Source organism: Mandrillus leucophaeus, unplaced genomic scaffold (genome assembly GCF_000951045.1).
Source record: "Mandrillus leucophaeus isolate KB7577 unplaced genomic scaffold, Mleu.le_1.0 Scaffold201, whole genome shotgun sequence".
In the NCBI taxonomy this organism is placed as follows: Eukaryota; Metazoa; Chordata; class Mammalia; order Primates; family Cercopithecidae; genus Mandrillus; species Mandrillus leucophaeus.
The window spans coordinates 1,075,213-1,095,904 of NW_012102044.1; the positions used below are offsets into that span (position 1 = coordinate 1,075,213).

The following is a 20,692-nucleotide window of genomic DNA, read 5'->3' on the forward strand; positions in this document are numbered from 1 at the left end:
CTGTGCTCATGGGCCCCTGCAGGTCAGCAGGTGGACACAGGCTGCTGTGCTCATGGGCCCCTGCAGGTCAGCAGGTGGACACAGGCTGCTGTGCTCATGGGCCCCTGCAGGTCAGCAGGTGGACACAGGCTGCACTGGGAGGAGACACAGAGGGCGACAAAAGTTGTCACTTTCTAATGCGGACATACGAGCACTTTTGATTTCGGACTGAGTGGGCTATTTTTAAAAACTCCCCATTAAACAAGTCTTGAAGGCGACATATCTGTGCTTGGTAAGGGCATAACAGCCGGAGCAGACAGCACGCCTTCCGCACACTTACTTCTGGGGTTAAGTGCACTTCCATGGGCGTGTACGTTGGCCAGTAGCCCATTGTGAGTATGTTCACTGTGAGGTCTATAGGGCCTGAGTCACTCTGATTCTGCATATGCTAAAAACAGAGAAATCCAAGACAATCATTTTGAGAAAGTAATAAAACATAATTAACCTAAAACAAAATAAACCGTGTAATTTTCAATATAAAGTTTCAGCTGCGTCAGAATTTCTCTCAGTCCCCAGAATGTATTCCGTGAAACCCAATGCCTCACTGGGACTGCCTTTTTCCCTTCTTCAGGTGTCACCACCAGACTCACTGAAATCAAATTCTTGCCACACATGTTTAGAGCTTCTTTTTCTTCTCCTTTTAAAATTTACTTGTGAAACATTAATAGTGTAATTTTTTTCTTACAGTTTAGAGTGAGATTCATTTTTTCTATCTAATCTATTGAATCTACCTACTTTAGCTATTTATCTACTTATGACAAGGTACTGCTATCTCTATCTGTCTACGTATGTACTTATCTATCCACCCATCCATGACAAGGTCTCACTCTGCTGCCCAGGCTGGAATGCAGTGGTGCAGTCACGGCTCACTGCGGCCTCAAATTCCTGGGCTCAAGTCATGTTCTCACCTTCAGCCTCACCCCAGTAGTTAGGACTACCTGCTCATTCGAAACATTTTTCTTTTGTAGAGACAGGGTCTTGCTATGTTGATCAGGGTAGTTTTGAACTTCTGGCCTCAAGAAAGCCTCTTGCCTCTGCCTCCCAAAGTGCTGGGGTTACAGGCATGAGCCACCACGCATACTTTTTAAAAAGCTGCTTTACCTGAAGAAACACGACTCACCTGCTTAAAATGAACCATGATGTCCTTCGAAAGCTCCATGTCCTTGAACATGCCTTCCAGCTTGCTGGTGAAGGCTGCACCACACTCTGGACACAGCGAAGGAGGGAGTGAGATCAGGGCAACACACGGGACAGCAACCGTCAGTTAAGAGGGGAGAAGCCCAGGCCCCACACGCTTACCATGCTTGAGCTTTGACAACATAGACTTTTCAGCATCGACTGAGGCACTTTTCCCAACAAGGAGTCTTTTTGCCAAATCTTTTTTATAAAATGCTTCAAAGACATCTTTACCTATTTATAACCAGATGAGAATAATCAAGACATCAGAGAGTTGATAAGCAAATGTTAAACTTCAACTGCTGAAAACCCTTAAAAGAGTTCATTCTAATGCAAACTGGATCTACTGATACTGACATTCTCATGTTAAACCTCCTTTGAGAAAGCAGGGCCTGTGTTTACACCTCTTGAATACGCAGCATTTTCTGAGTCTCACCGTGGATGAACCTGAACAGGATCATGATCTTGTCCAACGTCCGCTCCAGCTCCTCGTCTGTGGCTTCTTTGTTGCCTGCTCTTAACTTTGAATCCACATGCTTTGCTGTGAGCATAAATATAATAAATACTCTAAATCAGAAAAAAGAGCATCTCCAATTTCTATAAGCAACAATGTACAGGAACATTCTGGAACCTTCCCAAAATGACTATAAGACAAAAAAGCACATATCTGATTTTCTAAGATAAGTATTTCTCAAGTCACATGAAAGTAAATACTTCCCAAAATTTTAACGAAGCCAGGACTGAATGTTTAAAGCAGGGTTAAATATCTTTCTTATCTCTAAATGCAATCTCTGAATTTCAAAATAAAATGGGTTCAGTAAACACATGCTCAGGTTTCAGGACGTGACTGTCCTGGACGCTGGAGTGCCCATTTCTAGGATCTGGTGTCATGAACTCAGAGGAGACTTTCTCAAAGAGAAAGACTTTCTCAGGGCATCCAAGGCAGCAACGCAGGGTAAAGCATTTCTACTCGGGCTTCCTGTTTCTGAGGCTGCACAAGCCATCGTAAGGTGGTTCAGGAGGGAGGATCAAAGTGCCCACGTGATGGCGGAACTCAGGACTTCCAGAAGCCCAAATTCCCAAGAGCTCAACATTCCTTTTCTTTAGAGAAACCACAATGATACAGAGGTACAAAAGTCAAAGCAAACTGCCTCCTGAATTCCTTCTGTTGCGTTTCTGTTAGTTTTTTTCTTTTCAAAATTTTATAACAGAATATTTTGAACACACAGAAACGTAGACAACTGCACAATAAGCTCCATGTTCCATATTCCACTTCAGCAGTAATCAACAATCTAGTATCATCTATTACAGTTCTCTTTGCCCCCTTTCTCCTTCAAATTAAAAAATTTTACTGACTAAAGCCTATGAGAAAGTGCATGAATTCTGAAATACATTTTGATATTATTGTGAAAAAACTGTACAACTTAAAAATAGTATTTTAAAATACGCTATCTTTTGAGATCTCATCTGGTTTTATCCTATTTTAATACTGATCAGAGGATACAAAGATGGTGATCTCCCTTCTTTGGCGAAGTCAAGCGTCACTTCTTTTCTAAATTCCTACTTCATCTTCCCTTAAGGAAATGCCCTCCTCCACCCATGCATGCAGGTGTGTCAGTTTTTAAACGTGTGTCCTAATAAGACTTGATAAAAACGTTTTCCACACACTCCTTGAGCAGCTTGAACATTTTGGTTGATTGTGCCTTATTTTCCCACATTAAAAAATTGTCTAGAAATGGGTGAGACCGTCTCAAAAAAAAAAAAGAAAATATTTTTCTACCGATTAGTTCTGCAGGCTTGTTGGGTCTCTTGTTAATGAACGTCTCAAAGGACTCCTTCATCAGGTTGACGAACCGCTCGTTCTTCTGGAAGCAGACCTCGATCACGCGGTCCACCTTGTCCTTGAAGTCCAACAGGTCTTGGACCATGTCTTTATCTTTCTCAGGATTGATGACGATCGCTGTCCCAAAAGTCTGCAAAAGCAAATCAATGCCAACTCAGCAATACGTTTACAATACCGAACACTATTTTCTCCTGCTATCATACAATCAGGATAGTTTCATATAAATTACTCTTAGTAGTAAGCAATAACTCTCAAAGTTTCACAAATTGAATTCACATCTCAAAAATTAAGTGAATATACTTTTTGAATTTTTTTTTGAGGCAGGGCCTCACTCTGTAGCCGAGGCTGGAGTGCGGTGGTACAATCACGGTTCACCGCAGCCTTGAGCTCCCAAGCTCAAGCAATCCTCCCACCTCAGCCTCCTGAGTAGTTGGTGCTACAGGCTCAGGTCAGCACATCTGGCCAATCTTTTTAAAGTTTTGTAGAGACGCGGTCATGCTGCCCAGGCTGGTCTCGAACTCCTGGCCTCAAGCAACCCTCCCACTGTGATTTCCCGAAGTGCTGGGTTTACAGGCACGAGCCCTGTGCTTGATGTGAATATACAATTAAAACACATTATTAATGCCTTGTTCTTATGATTCTGTTTCTGAGAGAACTTACAAATGGCTGGGAAAATGTCCATTGCTTTTAAAAGAATGTTTATGTGTAAGTTCCTCCAAGACAAGGTAATTCTTATTAGTTAAATATACCTCTTGGGACTTCTTAGCTACAGTTTTCTTTCTCCATCACTTCAAATAATGAAAAGCTCATTTTTTAAGTTTGTATTTTTTTTAAATTTGAGACAGAGTCTTGCTTTGTCCCCAGGCTGGAGTGCAGTGGCGTGATCTTGGCTCACTGCAACCTCCTCCTGCCGCTTCAAGTGATTCTCCCAGGTAGCTGGGACTACAGGTGCACACCACTACACCCGGCAAAGTTTTGTACTTTTAGTAGAGTCGGGGGTTTCATCATGTTGGCCAGGATGGTCTCGATCTCTTGATCTCATGATCCGCCCGCCTTGGCCTCCCAAAGTGGTAGGATTGCAGGCGTGAGCCACTGCACCCAGCCTAGTTTGTTTTTTTAATTAAAAAATGTTATATTAAACATTCCTAAAAGTATGTGGCACTAAAAAAGTTAACTATTTGATGACATAAACTACATTTGCTCAACAGGAACTGAATACAATTATTGATTTAAAAAATGTCTCAATACAATGCACACGTGCACTCACACGTCACACACACACACACGAGGTAGCTGGCCGCTGGAAAGATGCCAACAGAAGGCTGGGCGCAGTGGCTCATGCCTGTAATCCCAGCACTTTGGGAGGCCGAGGCGGGTGGATCACGAGGTCCAGAATTCAAGATCAGCCTGGACAATATGGTGAAACCCTGTCTCTACTAAAAATACAAAAATTAGCTGGGTGTGGTGATGGGAGCCTGTAATCCCAGCTACTCAGGAGGCTGAGGCAGGGAAATGCTTGAACCCAGGAGGCAGAGGTTGCAGTGAGCTGAGATCATGCCACAGCACTCCAGCCTGGATGATGACAGAGCGAGACTCTGTCTCAAAAAAAAAAAAAAAAAAAAAAAAAAAAAAAAATGCCAACAGAAAGGGCACAGCTTTACTTTGATAACAGCATGTGGAGTTGAATGGAAACCACTATTTTGTTATAGCATAACTGCTTATTGCTGACACTCAGGGGTGACCGTCACTCACTGATTTTTATTACCCAGACTGGAAATTGCAAAGGTGAACTTTTCCTAGTTTTTTAGCACATATTCTCATCCCCTGAAGACTGTCTCACTGGCAAAAAACCTAAATCTTCAGTAGCTTTATGGCCAATTTAGTGTGACTCAGTTGTAACTTCCAATTCAACATCGCTGTACAAGACCTTGTGGGGAGAGGTGCTGGGTGTGCTGGCTTTGCACAGCTGGACTGATACATGCTTGAGGTCTGATTATTCCATAAAGCAGCACGTAAGCTTTCATTTATATTTTTTACTTAATGGAAATCTTTATGAGATAATGAAAGCGCTGCATAATAGTAAAAATAGCAAAGCAATCCCAGTATCTTTGTTTTCCATAGTTTCCTCCAATGACAAGTTTGCAAAACTACAGAACAGTATCTCAACCGGGATACTGACACTGATAACCCCCCAGGTCTTTTTCAGATGGCCCAGTTGACTTGTAACTCATCTGGGTGTGCACATCTTGACCTCAGCCAAAACCCCAACAGTTCCTGCAGAAGGCTACCTCCTGGGGCCTTTTATAACCACACACCCCGCTCCATCCCTGCACCCTGGTAACTTTTCATCTGTCCTCCATTTCCAAATTTTGTCATTTCCAGAATGTTATGCAGTAACATGTTAAGTATCTGCGATTGGCTTTTTTTTTTTTCTCTCAGCGTAATTCTCTGGAAATTTTATCTATCTCTTCATTCTGGGATCCAAGAATAGTCACCAGCAAGCACACACAGACTCCTGCTAAACGCTCACCATTTAAGCTGGAAAATTCATGCAACTGGCACATGCTGAAAACACGAGTTATCTGCGAAGGGGCCCTGATGTTTGCCTCAGTTCTCCTGTTTCTGTAAGGGGCATCTGGAGAATGGCTTCTCATTATAGAGGATCTTCAGTAGGTTTCTTGGGCTGGGCAACACTGGCACTCTGGGCAGGCGATTCTCTGTGGTGAGGGCTGCCTCATGCATTCAGCAGCACCCCGGGGCTGCCCAGCAGAGCAAGCAGCACCCTCTCTGTTCAGACAGCCACAAACGTCTCCACACATCAACAAGTGTCCCCTTGGTGGGGTGGTGCCCTGGGCCGAGAGCCCCTAGTCTTCAGGGAGGTCCTATGTCAGCACCGAGGGGCTGTTCCCCTGGGCAGGACATGTGAAAACTCAGGGTACTGCTCAAGAAACCACGCTATGATGGGTTGGATTGGGCTTGTCAGGGATGCCAAAGAAATGCTTTCGAAACATGAAAGCGAAAGTTTAAGTAACAAATCCTAAATTTGGTCTGTTAAGAAATAAAGTCTATAAAGCAATCTAATACGCCAAATATATAATAGTTCTCACTGAGCTAAGGGCATGAGGAGATCCTGTCTGACAAGCAGATTTACAAAAATGATTACTTTCAGAAAAATCATGATTTAGAATTAAACCAATATTTACGCTGATGAAGAAGAGCAAAACTGTTGATCTTTAAGTTATACTTTCTACCTGGATGGTGCTAATCACTGCTGGTGTTATCTTAAAAAGCAAATTCACACTGGTGATGGGGAAGCAGATAGAACACTACCATCCACCCTATCATCTGTGATGAAAATGCCAACGGGCCCTCCAGCAGCCCAGTTCCCTTTGTCAGGGCACTGGGTATTCTCAGGAGGGGCTCTGCTCCCTGCAGGAAACGCCCGCGCCTGCGGCCTCGAAACCCCGCCAGTACCTTGATGTACTCGCTCCAGTGCTGCAGCAGCGCCTGCTGCCCGCCCCTCACCCGGCTGAACAGCTGGTACATCTGCGCGAGGTCCGGCACTCTGTTCTCATCCAGTAAGTGGTCAAGCCCTGAGATGTGCAGTACACGTCAGCAGAGTACAGCGTGGGCAGCATTAACAACAATAACTCAACTAGAATACAGCGTGCACAGTAAGAATGCCAATACATCGCTTAGAAACTGGGTGGGTCTACACATCACTGCCTGTATATGAGCAGGTTGATCTGGTTAAATATCTGAGATGGATCCTATTAGGTGAACCTCATTTTTTCTGAGTATGTTGGAAGATGTATTATTTACTTCTTCATGTCACTGAAGCCCTCTTATTTCACTAAAGTTAGCAAGTCAGAAAATTCAGTTTATACCAACTATTTAACCTGGGAGGTTCATGTTCCCAATATACTTCTAATTTGGTCCATCGGCCAGACAATGTAAAAGGACAAGCTATCAAATCTAATTTATAGTGGATTAAATTTATTCACACCTAAACTATAAGAGAAAAATATCATCAGATATTTTGAAGTATTTAACATAGCATTTAAAAAAGTTTTCAGTGTTTTAGATTTTTAATGTTTATAAGGGTTTTCTAAAACCATACCTCAATTAGAAAAACTCTCACAGATTTTCTAAATACTTGCTTTATGGTAACTATTGAGAGGCAGCCAGGTTAGAGCATAAAACAGTGAACAGTCATCCAATTCACAAAGTCTCAGATTCTGCCCACAATGGGCACGGTGTCCACACAAATGGGGTGGTTTAAATATGTGTGCAAACATACGGTGGGGCTATAATTACAATTCTTACCTAGAGTTTCAAATGTTTATTTCTCTCAATTACATTCTGATCTACTGACACAAACTTTTTGTACTTTATCTTACTAAAACCCATGTCTTAAGAATTCAAAAAACGTAACTTTTTAATTTTTAAAATATTTCTTTTTTTTTTTTTTTTTTGAGACGGAGTCTCGCTCTGTCGCCCAGGCTGGAGTGCAGTGGCGCGATCTCAGCTCACTGCAAGCTCCGCCTCCCGGGTTTACGCCATTCTCCTGCCTCAGCCTCCCGAGTAGCTGGGACTACAGGCGCCCGCCACCTCGCCTGGCTAGTTTTTTGTATTTTTTTGGTAGAGACGGGGTTTCACCGTGTTAGCCAGGCTGGTCTCGATCTCCTGACCTTGTGATCCGCTCGTCTCGGCCTCCCAAAGTGCTGGGATTACAGGCTTGAGCCACCGCGCCTGGCCTTTTTTTTTCTTTTTTTGAGACGGAGTCTTGCTCTGTTGCCCAGGCTGGAGTGCAGTGGCGCGATCTCAGCTCACTGCAAGCTCCACCTCCCGGGTCTACGCCATTCTCCTGCCTCAGCCTCCCGAGTAGCTGGGACTACAGGCGCCCGCCACCTCGCCTGGCTAGTTTTTTGTATTTTTTTGGTAGAGACGGGGTTTCACCGTGTTAGCCAGGCTGGTCTCGATCTCCTGACCTTGTGATCCGCTCGTCTCGGCCTCCCAAAGTGCTGGGATTACAGGCTTGAGCCACCGCGCCTGGCCTTTTTTTTTCTTTTTTTGAGACGGAGTCTCGCTCTGTTGCCCAGGCTGGAGTGCAGTGGCGCGATCTCAGCTCACTGCAAGCTCCGCCTCCCGGGTTTACGCCATTCTCCTGCCTCAGCCTCCCGAGTAGCTGGGACTACAGGCGCCCGCCACCTCGCCTGGCCAGTTCTTTGTATTTTTTTGGTAGAGACGGGGTTTCACCGTGTTAGCCAGGCTGGTCTCGATCTCCTGACCTCGTGATCCGCTCGTCTCGGCCTCCCAAAGTGCTGGGATTACAGGCGTGAGCCACCGCGCCCGGCCTTTTCTTTTCTTTTCTTTTTTTTTTTGAGACAGGCTCTGTTGTTCTGTCACCCAGGCTTTTTTCTTTTTTCTTTCTTTGTTTTTTGAGACAGGGTCTCTCGCTCTGTCGCCCAGGCTTTTGTAGTTTTGTAGCCTCAACCTCCTGGGCCAAAGTGATCCTCCCACCTCAGCCTCCTGAGTAGTTGGTACCCTAGGCATGCGCCACCTGTGGCTTTAAAAAATTTTTTAATTTTATTTTTTTGGTGGAGACAGGGTTTCTCTGTGTTGTCCAGGCTGGTCTTGAATTCCTGGGCCAAAGTGATACTTTGGCCTCCCAAAGTGCTGATGTCACAGGTATGGGCCACCATGCCTGGCCTTTCTTCTTATAAAGTGACTCCTTTCAAAAAAACGCCTGACACAAATTCTGAATGCATTTGTTTTTAGGTGGATAGGTGAAACTACACCAGCTGTGTAGGTTTCAGTACGGAATAAGCAGAAAAACCATAATCAGATTGGACCCATGGCTCTCAACTTACAAGCAATGTGATTTCAGGCACCAGTATCTGGCTGTTTTAAGCCCTGGTTTTCTTATTTATAGAAAGGGGATAATGATTTCACAGAATCATTTTAAAAGATATTTACATCAAGTGTAGCTGTTCGTAACAGGAGATGCTCAATCATGTTAATTCTCCCTCCCTTTTGGTTTTGTTCTGGCTGCACTTAAGTATCTCATTAGCCATAATGCCATTATCTGACAATGTAGAACCCAAACCAGAATATATTTGGTGTTTTTTTTTTTTTTTTAGACACAGTCTTGCTCTGTCGCCCAGGCTGGAATGCAGTGGCGCGATCTCAGCTCACTGCAAGCTCCACCTCCCGGGTTTACGCCATTCTCCTGCCTCAGCCTCCCGAGTAGCTGGGACTACAGGCGCCCGCCACCTCGCCTGGCCAGTTCTTTGTATTTTTTGGTAGAGACGGGGTTTCACCGTGTTAGCCAGGCTGGTCTCGATCTCCTGACCTCGTGATCCGCTCGTCTCGGCCTCCCAAAGTGCTGGGATTACAGGCTTGAGCCACCGCACCCGGCCACCAGAATATATTTGAATACCATTTAGAGTATTCTCAAAATTAAACTTTAAGGTTTCCAAGGGCTTGAAAAAAATCTTGCATTTTCCAAATACATTAAATGACTTTTAGAAAGTAACATTGTTTCAAACAGTAACACTGAAATATCACAATAAGTACTGAAGTGTTATAAAGGTTAGACTGCTCATTATAATTTCCACAGAATTTAGCACACTTTGAAGCCTAGAAATAAAAGCAGTAAAACAAAGATCGAGTTGAAGACATCAGCATCCATTTTAAAGGTGCAGGCTGCTAGAAGCCATCTTCCTGCTGTGGCCAGCACTCGGGGAGAAGTGGACGTTAAGGCCGTCCAGTCAGCACAAGAACACATGCTCTTCTCCTCCAGAAAATCAGGAGAAAAGTGTACTCTGCTTAAGCAGACCACCTAGGCGATAGTTCATCTGACACTAAGATGCACGAAGTCCACAGGTGAGGGAAGCCTCACGAAAATCTAACAGCCTGAACAGCTCCCTGAGTCGCCTACATCCGAGTGTGCACGAAGAATGGCCGGACACATGCAATGAGTCTGCTCAGGGAGCTGCATCAGGCTCGCTGCACCCAGGTTTCAGCATGTGTGTGATACAGAAGGCCCCCAGGCCTTCCCGCCACTGGGGTTTTAGCAGCGAATGTAGTTCCCCTGGGTGCCTTCCCTTCTTTCTCTGGTTTTTTCTCCTGTGGATGGCTAACATGTTCATTAGAAAAGAAGTTTAATGACGGTCTTATGAAAATAACAAACATCCTAACATTGCTATTTGTAATGCTCCCTTTACTTTCCTAATGAATTAAGGATAACTGTTCAGTTTAATTTGCACAAGAGCTAGGAAATCTACCTTTCTGCAGAATCGCTGTTAAATGTTCTCCTAACAGCTGTTTCTCCACACAAGCAATCAGTGGTTTCCTACATAAGGCAAAGAGAATAAGTGTTAGAAATAAAGTTTAAAGAAGAGACTGGTTCTCTGTAAAAGATGGGGGCGTTTGTCTATGACAGATACAGTCTAGAGGCAATCAGAAACGGAAGGTTAAGAGCATTTCCTCATGCAAATGGACGACTCCTGTTGCTAATAACTCTGAAGGAAGCACTTTCTAAAAACCCCCTACTGAACAGCACAAACAGGCCCACGGGCAGGCCCAGGGAAGCAGGGATGCATCTGCTTTATTCCAAGGATTGCTAATTTCAGCCATCTTCCCAAGCCTTCATTTCTAGTTTATAAAGAACGTTTTAACCTACCATCTTATGGAGAAGGGCAGAGCCGACATTCCGCCTCCTGCTTCCCACACGAGCAGAAAGGGCTCAGGGAGGCTGTGTGTGACCTGCACACCCTGGTTGTGGGGCTTCGCTGTGGCTGCTGCTCTCTCCACCATTTCCCCCGGACTTCCCTGGCTGCTGCTTCCTAGTCTCCTGGGGGCTGCTTTTCTGCTCCCAGTTGGATGGAAGCACAACATGGCCCCTGAGCCACCCTGTCTGGCTTGAGATTTTGGATTTCGCACAGCCTCCTCCAACTCCACACGTCGGAGTGACCACATCTCTTCTCCTGCGCGCTCTGTTTTCGTGCTGGATTCTGTCATAATCCTGTCTCCTTCCTTCATCCGGCCTGCCCCTTTCCTTACCTTGCTGAGTCCAGTTCTGCACATTGTATCATTTTCATCTCCCTTCCTGTTTTCTCTGCTGAGTCCTACCAAGTCCTGTTCTGCACATCTGTACATTTTATCATTCCCTACTGGGGCCCAGTTCTGCACACTGTATCATTTTCTTTTTCTTTTTTTTGAGATGGAGTCTCCCTCTGCTACCCAGGCTGGAGTGCAGTGGCGCGATCTTGGCTCACTGCAAGCTCCACCTCCCGGATTCACGCCATTCTCCTGCCTCAGCCTCCTATGTAGCTGGGACTACAGGCCCCCGCCACCATGCCCGGCTAATTTTTTGTATTTTTACTAGAGATGGGGTTTCACTGGGTTAGCCAGGATGATCTCGATCTCCTGACCTCGTGATCCACCCACCTCAGCCTCCCAAAGTGCTGGGATTACAGGCGTGAGCCACCGCACCTGGCTGCACACTGTATCATTTTCACTTCTCTCCCTTGCTGTCCCCTCTGCCCCTGTTCTTGCCTCCCATCACACGGACATTCTGTGCCTGACACGCACACTCACATAATCTCAACCTTTTTGTTTCCCTAGCTACTTATCAACCTCAGGTTTGCAGGAAAAAAACATTAGAAGAAAAGGGAAAATTGTGTGACAGCACCATAAATAAAATTAAAGTGATATAAAATGAGTGCACAATCAAAATAGCCTAATATTCAGTGATACTCCATTAACATAAATAGCCCATCTCAAAACTCAAAGATGCCAAGTATCTCAGCAAGATTTACTCCCTTTAGACAATAACTTATGACAAGGCACTAGGTAAAAACTGTAATTTGTAAATGCCAAATAAGGACAAATAACAAAGTAAAATATGCTAGGTGCAAAAATACTCTTAGTGCTGAATGAACTGACAGAGACACCCTTTATTTCAATAACCAGCCAGGAGAACCCTCCAGCCGTGGTGAAGACATGAATGCTCGGTGAGCGATCGGTACTTACTGTGTGCCGTGGTCCAAGTAAGTGATCACTCTGTCTCCTTCTTCCTCTAAACGTTTACTTACATGGTTAAGATATTCTGGAACCTTCCAAACAAAACAAACGTATCAGTAACAAAAAGACTGTCAACATTATCCAAGAGATTGAAATTTTATTTTCCTTATATGTAATTTTTTAAAAAAGCAGAATATGTATTCAAGCCAAATATTAACACAGATTAACAGGGAGGGAGAGGTAGGATGCAAGTGTGTTGGGCGGACATGGAGAAAGGATCGAGATTAACATCCATCCTAGAACAGGGCCCAGGCTGCACTTCTCTTTCGTCCCTGCTCACCACTAAGTTTTGGGGTCTGTGCACACCCTCCTCCCATCCCCAGGGCCCACAGGGAGCTGAGCAGCACTTGGTAGGAGGGTGAGGTGCTAAATGGCAACTCTGCCCCACACAGATGGGTCAGCAAAAGCAAGTCAACAAGCTGGCTGTTCATCTGGGGACACCAAACAACGTGGTGGCAGGAGACCTCAAAGTACACCTATGTTTCCCAAGACAGTGCAGGAAAGGCCTGAGGCTCTGCCGGGGTAGCTGCAGCCGGGCTCAGTATCTGACATGAAACTTCCTCTCCAAAGCCAGAATGAAGGAACCAATGGCCAGGGCCAATTCTGGGCAGTAGCACGTGCCATTTGGGTGATAGTCTATGGGGCAGGTTCCTTTATGATTTTGCTCTGGTATCTGGAAAAGTGGTTAAGTTTTTTTGGTTCCTATTACTACTATATGTTTTTTCACATGGCTTTTTTTGGGAAAATTTTTTGCAGTGCTTCACACAAATAAAAAATTTTATCATTTGTATTTATTTTTCATTTTTAAGGTGTATGTTTTTATCATTTTGCTTAAATTTGAGTTATTTTACTTATTTCAGAAACGATCTGACAGATTTTTACTTGTGGGGGGAGGGCAATAGTTTCTAAGTTAACATAAACTAAATTCTTAGTATACTAAGAATGAAGCTCATTACTGGGGATTCTGGCAAGACTGCAGCTTTCAGATTTTCAATGAAACATCTGTGTGTGTGTGAAAAGGCAAACACGAGGAAAGTCCTCCCAGATGCTCATATGCAGAAACGAAGCCAGGGGATTCGGAAGCATCCCATCATCTCACCTCTCTTTCCTGCATTAACCTTTGGCCTTCGGCAGCATATAAGCAGTTAGTCTCTTCCAAAAATTTCAGTTCAAATGAATCTTTATACACCTAAGAAATGAGCAGAGTTACTGACCAATTTCAGTAAAGGAAACTACCTTTTCAAGGGCTAACAAATCCCAGGTTCTGACGGGGCAGGCTGCCATGACCTGAACTTGGAGCTGCCTGTGGCCACCCAGCCGGCCAGCTGCACTGTCCTTCCCAAACGGCCAGGCAGACCCTCTTCTGTTCTTTTCCTATGGTGCCTTGGGGTCACATTGCACTAAAGAACTTCACCCTTCGTCTTTTGTGTGTGTTGCTAACATTCTCCCCGAGTATGTCATCTGGTTTTGTCTGTTTGTGGTATATTTTCCATGAAAAAGGCGCATTTTACGTAGTGATATTGATCCATCTTCCCTTTTGTGGCACCTGGTGTGGTGTTAGCTTGAGAGCCATTCCCCTCCTAGGGATTTTAAAGACTCTTCAATCTTCAACAAACACTTCTATGATTTCATTGTTTAACATCTTTGGTACAACCATTTATTCTGGGGCAAGTAGCTGGGCAGGTACCCAGGCATCTTCGGCACAGGCAGCACTCACCTGCAGGTCGGACAGCATGCCCAGCAGGCTCCGCAGCAGGCTCCGGTCCACGGCCTCGCCGCTCCTCTCGCGCTCGATCAGCAGCAGGATTCCATCAATGGTTTTACTTTGAACCATTTTATCACTAATAATATGGGTTCTAAACAGTTCTAATCCCATATCCCTGTACAGACAGTAAGAAACAATACATTTTAGTTTCGCTTTTTAGAAGTTATGGGTGTTATCTCCAGCTATGCTACTCAATATCATCCAAAAAATGTGAAGTAGCTAATTCTCTACATCTAGGTGCCAAGAATTTCTTTTTAAAAACTTCTGTTTTTCGGCCAGTCTAGTGTGCCTTGTCTGCTCCATGTCCCTGGAGATACTGCTAGGCCAAGCATGCCACTGACGACAAAATTGGTATCACATAATCTGCTGGCGGAAGCCCGGGGTTCTTGCCACCTTCCTGGTGAGTGACCGGAGATGCTCTGTCGGGCACCACGACCCTGCCTGCCCCACCTGCCCTGCCTGCCACCATCTGCAACAGCCCTCAGGGTACACTCTCTTCCCAATGTCCTCTGCGGAGCACGTCCCAGCAGCTTCCCTTCTCCAAGCCCTGGGAGCTCTCCCACCAAATGTTTGCTGCTTTCCCAAGAAGAGAAGGTGACACATGGCTTTCAGAGTTCATCGCAGTCCTCAGCTCACGGCCTGAGGAATGTTATGAAGATGTTTCAGCTGCCAGTGACTGTCCACAAAACCCATGTTGGGGGTTCTGTGCTTTGCTTCAACACTCCTGCTGCCCCCAGTGGCCAAGTACTCCGTTAAGGAGGGGCCAAAAATACAGATGCTGGGCTCCAGCCAGAAATCCTGAATTGGCACCTGAGGGCAGGAGTGGTGCTGGTGGTGGCAGCAGCAGTAATACAGTGGTGGGCAGGTGGTGGTGGCAGTAGTAATAGCAGTGGTGGCGGTGATAGCAGCAGTAATGGTGGGTGGAGAGTGGTGGCAGTAGAAACAGTGGTAGGTGGGTGTTGGCGGTGGCAGTAATAATAATATGAATTATGGTGGCAGTGGTGGCAGCAGCCGCAGCGGTGGGTGCCACAGAGGTGTGCAGACGGCCCTGGGAGTCACTCGGTGGTGGAGACACGCACCGCCCTTGACTGCCCACCACACCGCCACAGGCATCCTGTCGCTCCCAGGCCTGCTGCACACCAGGTCTTCTGTGCACTTCACCACAACAGGGGCAGGAAGGTGCAATGGCCAGACTCGTGGCTCGAGGCAGCTGCCTGGGTTTGAATCTTGGCCCTACTACTTGCTAGCTGTGTGACCCTGGGCAAGGAGCTTCACGTCTCTGTGCCTTTCCTTCCTTAGCTGTAAAATGAGGCTCAAACGCTATTAGCTCCTGCCTGTGAAGCCCTTGGGGCAGTGCCAGGCAGGTAGCCAGTGCTTAGAAAGGCTCCGGTCTCCACTTCTGTGACTCTCCACCCTGCCACAGGGATCTTCTCTTCAAAACCACCACCTCAGCTGAAAACCCGTCAGGGCCCTCATCAGCTCCACCCCTCCCCACCCGCCCAGGCCCCACACGGGCTTCTTCCGGTCATGCTGCTGTCCTAGCCATCAGCGGCAGGAGACACTAGGCTTTGAACTTACTGCTTCCTTCCTTCTACTCTTTCTTTCTTAGCTGCCTGACCACCCTTGCTCATTCTCCAAAGCACAGGCCAAGGTTGACCCTCAGCCCTCCTCCCCATCCCAGAGATGGACAATGTCCTCACCACGCATTGCCCACACACACCTCAACCAGGATTCTTGTTGTACTGATGCTCACATTCGGGTTTTTAGCCTCCTGTGGTAGACTGGAGGTGGTATCATTTATTCTATTCTATAAACGATGTTTGTAGTTTGTATGACAGTTATGGTATACCCTATGTTTACAAATTAAGAGTTTAGTGTTGGGCATGGTGGTTCACACAAGTAATTCCAGCACTTTGGGAGGCTGAGGTGGGAGGATTGCTTGAGGCCAGGGGTTTGAGACCAGCCTGGGCAACATAGTGAGATCCTGGCTCAACAAAAAAATTTTTAGAAGTTAGTTGGATGTGGTGGTGCGTGCCTATAGTCCCAGCTACAGGGGAGGCCAAGGCAGGAGGATCACTTGAGCCCAGGAGTTTGAGGCAGCAGTGAGTTATGACTGCACCACTGCACTCCAGCCTGGGTAACAGAGTGAGACCCTGTCTCTAAAAATAATAATAATAATTTTTGAAAAGCATTTAGACTATGGGCTGGACAATCCAGGTAGGGCAAGTTATTTCAACTTACGTGCCTTAGTTTGTATAAAAGGGGAGTTACAATGGCCACGCCATAGAGCTGTTCTAGGGATTAAATACATTAGTAGGAAACAGTCCCTTGCATAGAGTAAATGCTAAATAAGCTACTATGATCACTTTTATTATCTCCATTGTTTCCCGGAACACAGGCTGTCCTTTCTGTCAGCGTCTGCCTTCTCACAGACTACGTGGATGTCTGCTAGGAGATGTGTGGAGGTTCCACCAGGAAGTTAGAGGGACAAATGGCATTAAGGGAGCTTCAACAAGGACAGGGTGTCCAAAATTGCACAGATATTGTATAAAATAAGGACAAAAAATGCTTGCTGGATTTAGTAACTTGCAGGTCACTGACATCTCAGACAAGAGCAATCTCTACATGCCGAAGGCAGAAATCACACTGCCTTGGGTCAGTGTGCCCAGTGGGTGGGGGTAGGAAAAGCAGGCACATTTTAAAGAACTTGGGTTTAAAGGTCATGAGAAGGCACAACATCACTTTTATGTTTGAATGTGAGAAGAATGAAACACTCCATTAACAGAGAACAAGACCAATTAGACGGTGAACAGAGAACAAGACAAATCAGACGGTGAGACGGACACAGCTTTTGTCCAAGGTCGGCTTGCAGGAGGCAGCAGGACTCAGCACATGGAGTGGTCACAGGACACATGGGGGTCAGCAGATGACATGCAGGGGTCAGTGGCCGTGAATGCTGCTGAGGAGGGGCCCCAGAACCCCTAGTGTATACAGTCTCCGAAAGATGACGGATGATGAGTGCTGTCTATGTGCTCAGGAGGCCAGGAGGCTGAGCAAGCCATTCCACAGCGGCCACGCAGCCTCAGGGCTATGACCCCACGGGCAGCACGCAGTCTCTCAGAGTTTCGACTGCAGTGCTGGAAAGAGCTGCTCCAGGCTCAAACTCCAGTTGTCAGAGAGAAACCAAGGCCCTCTGTTTCCACCCTCATGACCAAAGTCAGCCGCCTGTCCCAGCTTCCTGCTCTACTCCTCGCTGCTGGCCAGGCACCTGGTGTTTCAAGGCTAAGACCCACCTGGACTCCTACGTTCACATTAATGATTTTGGCTGAAGAAAGGAAGGCACAAGTAATCACACACACTTTACCATCTTAGCCTGCCGAAGACACAAATGGGACGGAAGGCATCAGCCGCAGCGAAGACGCGGCTCTGCCCCGTGAGGACACTCACCAGATGGAGGGCAGCGTGGAGTTCTGCAGCACATAGGTGCGGTCCAAGAACAGGAAGATGCTTCTAATCATGATCTGACCAGCAGAAAGAAGAACCATTTACTCGTGAACTCTACTAGCAGAATATTCAAGATCAGGCCTTTTGGACTCCATGCTAGCTGTCTCAAATCCAACAACTGTTTCCTGATGGAAAGATGCTGTCCACCACGGTCCTCATGTTTGATTTTTTTTTTCCTAAAGTTAATTGTGTTCCCTTGGTATGTGATTTCCATCTCTTTAATATCGTAAATCTGATTGTAAGAATTTTAACGCACTTAGCCTAAAACGGTATTTTTTTTTTTTTTTTTTTTTAAAGAGATCCTGTGTTCAGGCAAAGCCTAAAGGATATCTTTTAAATTTGGTCACTTTTTGACTGACATGGTACATCTTACTTGATTAGGGAGATGCACTAAGCTTTTAAAACCCGAGTTCCTGTTACATGATGAGGCCCCTGGACGTGTGTCTCTGACTCTGCGTTACGAGCGGAGTGAGGGGACGCGGGATGATGCACTGGCCCTGTCCTGTGCTCCTACCACCGAGCCCACCACCTGGCCGGGGAGACGTGTGGACACATCTCACTCAAACCTTCCCAAAGACACTCCGCGGGCTCTAGCAGCTGCCAGGTACCTGGCCCAGAAAAGAAACACACCCATCGTCTCCTACTTGTCTCATTTAGAAAACGAAAGATTTCAACCTATTTAGGAAAGCTATTAATACGGTCTTTTCTCTCACTTAATTAACAGCCAGCTCACACCAAAATGTACACATGAAGTCAAGTCAAAGCTAAGACATCTACAAAGCCTAAGATGTTGGTTGTGCAGTTACAGTAAAGACCTGGGATTCAGGCTTGATTTTCTGGAGTAAGTTGTGCTTAAAGAGACATTTAGAGACCCACTCAGGCATTTAAGAATCCTGTCACCACTGCGGACTCTGACTGTGGACCTGAAGGCCAAGAGGGTCAGCAGTGCTCTCCCACAAGAGCTGAGTTCACCTTCCCTGCTTTTCTCATTGTGCTGTTCACCCATAGCACTGAACACAGACAGAACTTCTACGTCTCAGCTCTCAATCATGTGGGTGAGGGAAGATGGATGAAGTCATGTTTTGATAAAAACATTGCTTACCATTTGTCTGCAGTGGTCCTGCCAGCATGTGTTAATCTTCTTTAAGAATAAAACACTATCTAGTGAGTCTGTACAGACCTGCTAAGGAAAACTTTAAAAAACGCTGGCCAATTTAATTGTTACAATTTTTTTTTCCTTTTTTGAGGTGGAGTCTTGCTCTGTCGCTCAGGCTGGAGTGCACTGGTGCGATCTCAGCTCACTGCAGCGCAGCCTCTGCCTCCCAGGTTCAAACGATTCTCCTGCCTCAGCCTCCTGAGTAGCTGGGATTATAGGCATGCACCACCAGGCCCAGCTAATTTTTTGTATTTTTAGTAGAGACAGGGTTTCACCATGTTGGTCAGGCTGATCTTGAACTCCTGACCTTGTGATCCACTGGCCTCAGCCTCCCACAGTGCTGGGATTACAGGCATGAGCCACCGCACCCGGCCATTATTACAATTTTAACCCCTTAATTTCAGCTGCTTTCTCCACCGAATACTACACATCATTTAGTAATCGGAATACTGAAAGAATATTAGTCTTGAATGTTCATGTCCCCCAAAATTCACAGGCCGAAACTCTAACTCCACGGTAATGGTGTCAGGAGGCAGGGCCTTTGGGAGGTGATAAGGTCACGAGAGTGGACAAACCTCAAGAATGGGGTTATGAAAGAGACCCCAGAGCACTCCCCTGCCTCTTCCACCACACAAGGATGCAGTGGGAAGGTGCTGGCTATCAACCAGGAAGCAGGGCCCCACCAGATATGGAATCTGCCAGTGCCTCGACCCTGGGCCTCTAGCCTCCAGAGCTGTGAGCAACAGACTCCTGCTGCTGATGAGTCAGTCTACGGTGTTTCATCACAGCAGCCCCAGTGGGCTAAGACACACCAGAAGTTCAATCATGGATCTCCGTATCTCATCACCGATGTGCACTCAGCCTGCCGGCGCCGCCTTCTCTTCCCACGGTCCCCGCTCCCTTTCCAGCCTCCCTTCATTCTCTGCTTCCTTCACTGCCAGACACTTTCAAGTCCCTGCTGGCAGAAACACGCCCAGGCCACAAGTGCCCTGGGGCTAGGTGGCCGGACAAAAGGCCCCACTTCACAAAAGGCAGCCACTGAATATATTCCCACGGGGGCTCCAGGAGATGGGGACTGGCATGGTCAGAGTCAGCCACAAGGACTATTTTTTAAAAATTAAAAGAGACGGCACCTCACTATATTCCTAGGCTGGTCTTGAAAGCGTGGTCTTAGTTAATCCTCCTGTCTCAGTCTCCCAAAGTGCCAGGATTACAAGTGTGAGTCAGTGTGCCCAGCCTGTCACAATGTGCAGCCGGACAGGAAAATGGCTCAGGTTTAACTTTCGGCCTCGATGAAAACTGACATGAACTCTCATCCACGCATCAAATTAGGAACACTGTTACCCTGACTCTTTTTTTTTTTTTGAGACAGAATCTCGCTCTGTCGCCCAGGCTGGAGTGCAGTGGCATGATCTTGGCTCACTGCAAGCTCTGCTTCCCAGGTTCATGCCATTCTCCTGCCTCAGCCTCCCAAGTAGCTGGGACTACAGGTGCCCGCCACCACACCTGGCTAATTTTTTCTACTTTTTAGTAGAGTCGGGGTTTCACTGTGTTAGCCAGGATGGTCTCGATCTCCTGACCTCATGATCCACCTGCCTTGGCCTCCCAAAGTGCTGGGATTACAGGCATGAGCCACCACGCCGGGCCTACCTTGACTCTTAGAATGTATATTTTTAGGAAAAGGTCCAAAAAGTAGTCTAGGACAAAGAAACCAGAATATGGGCTCCTAGAGCAAGTGGCCTGGCATCCCTCAGGTTCATGCAAAGCTGAGAATCATAAATGACTATAAACTGCTTTATTGTTTACGAAATACTCTTCACGTCCACTCTCACTGAAAATCTCCTAAACCTTGTGGTGCAGGTATTGTTCCCTTGTATGGATTAAATGTACAAAATAGCTTGTCAAAGTGGACAGAACATGGACTTCCTACGTTTAACCCTTGATCCACCACCTGTCAGCAACACGACACTGGCCAAGCCAAAGGACTTCTCCAGGTCTGTTTTCTGCCATGCAGTGAGACGCTACACACCCAGAGCCGACGTGAGGCGGTGACAACACCCCACACACAGCGAGGAGGAAAACACATCAGTCACACCCAGAGCCGACGTGAGGCGGTGAC

General features: G+C 46.3%; 1 protein-coding gene across 2 annotated transcripts in view; it reads right to left on the reverse strand.

Moving 5' to 3' along the window:
• The window catches only part of CUL4A (cullin 4A), a 46,805-nt gene that overhangs the window by 18,167 nt on the left and 7,946 nt on the right, over positions 1–20,692 (reverse strand). Inside the window, exons 2-13 of one of the 2 annotated variants that reach the window (XM_011979430.1) lie at positions 18,520–18,589; positions 17,364–17,434; positions 13,866–14,055; positions 13,248–13,337; positions 12,098–12,180; positions 10,348–10,415; positions 6,533–6,651; positions 2,996–3,188; positions 1,652–1,756; positions 1,339–1,449; positions 1,160–1,245; positions 320–427 (exon numbers count right to left, since the gene is read on the reverse strand). In XM_011979430.1, the coding sequence (XP_011834820.1) occupies positions 320–427; positions 1,160–1,245; positions 1,339–1,449; positions 1,652–1,756; positions 2,996–3,188; positions 6,533–6,651; positions 10,348–10,415; positions 12,098–12,180; positions 13,248–13,337; positions 13,866–14,055; positions 17,364–17,434; positions 18,520–18,589 (1,294 nt within the window). Of the gene's footprint in view, positions 1–319; positions 428–1,159; positions 1,246–1,338; positions 1,450–1,651; positions 1,757–2,995; positions 3,189–6,532; positions 6,652–10,347; positions 10,416–12,097; positions 12,181–13,247; positions 13,338–13,865; positions 14,056–17,360; positions 17,435–18,519; positions 18,590–20,692 lie in introns of both variants that reach the window. The other variant, XM_011979431.1, reaches the window with a different exon arrangement.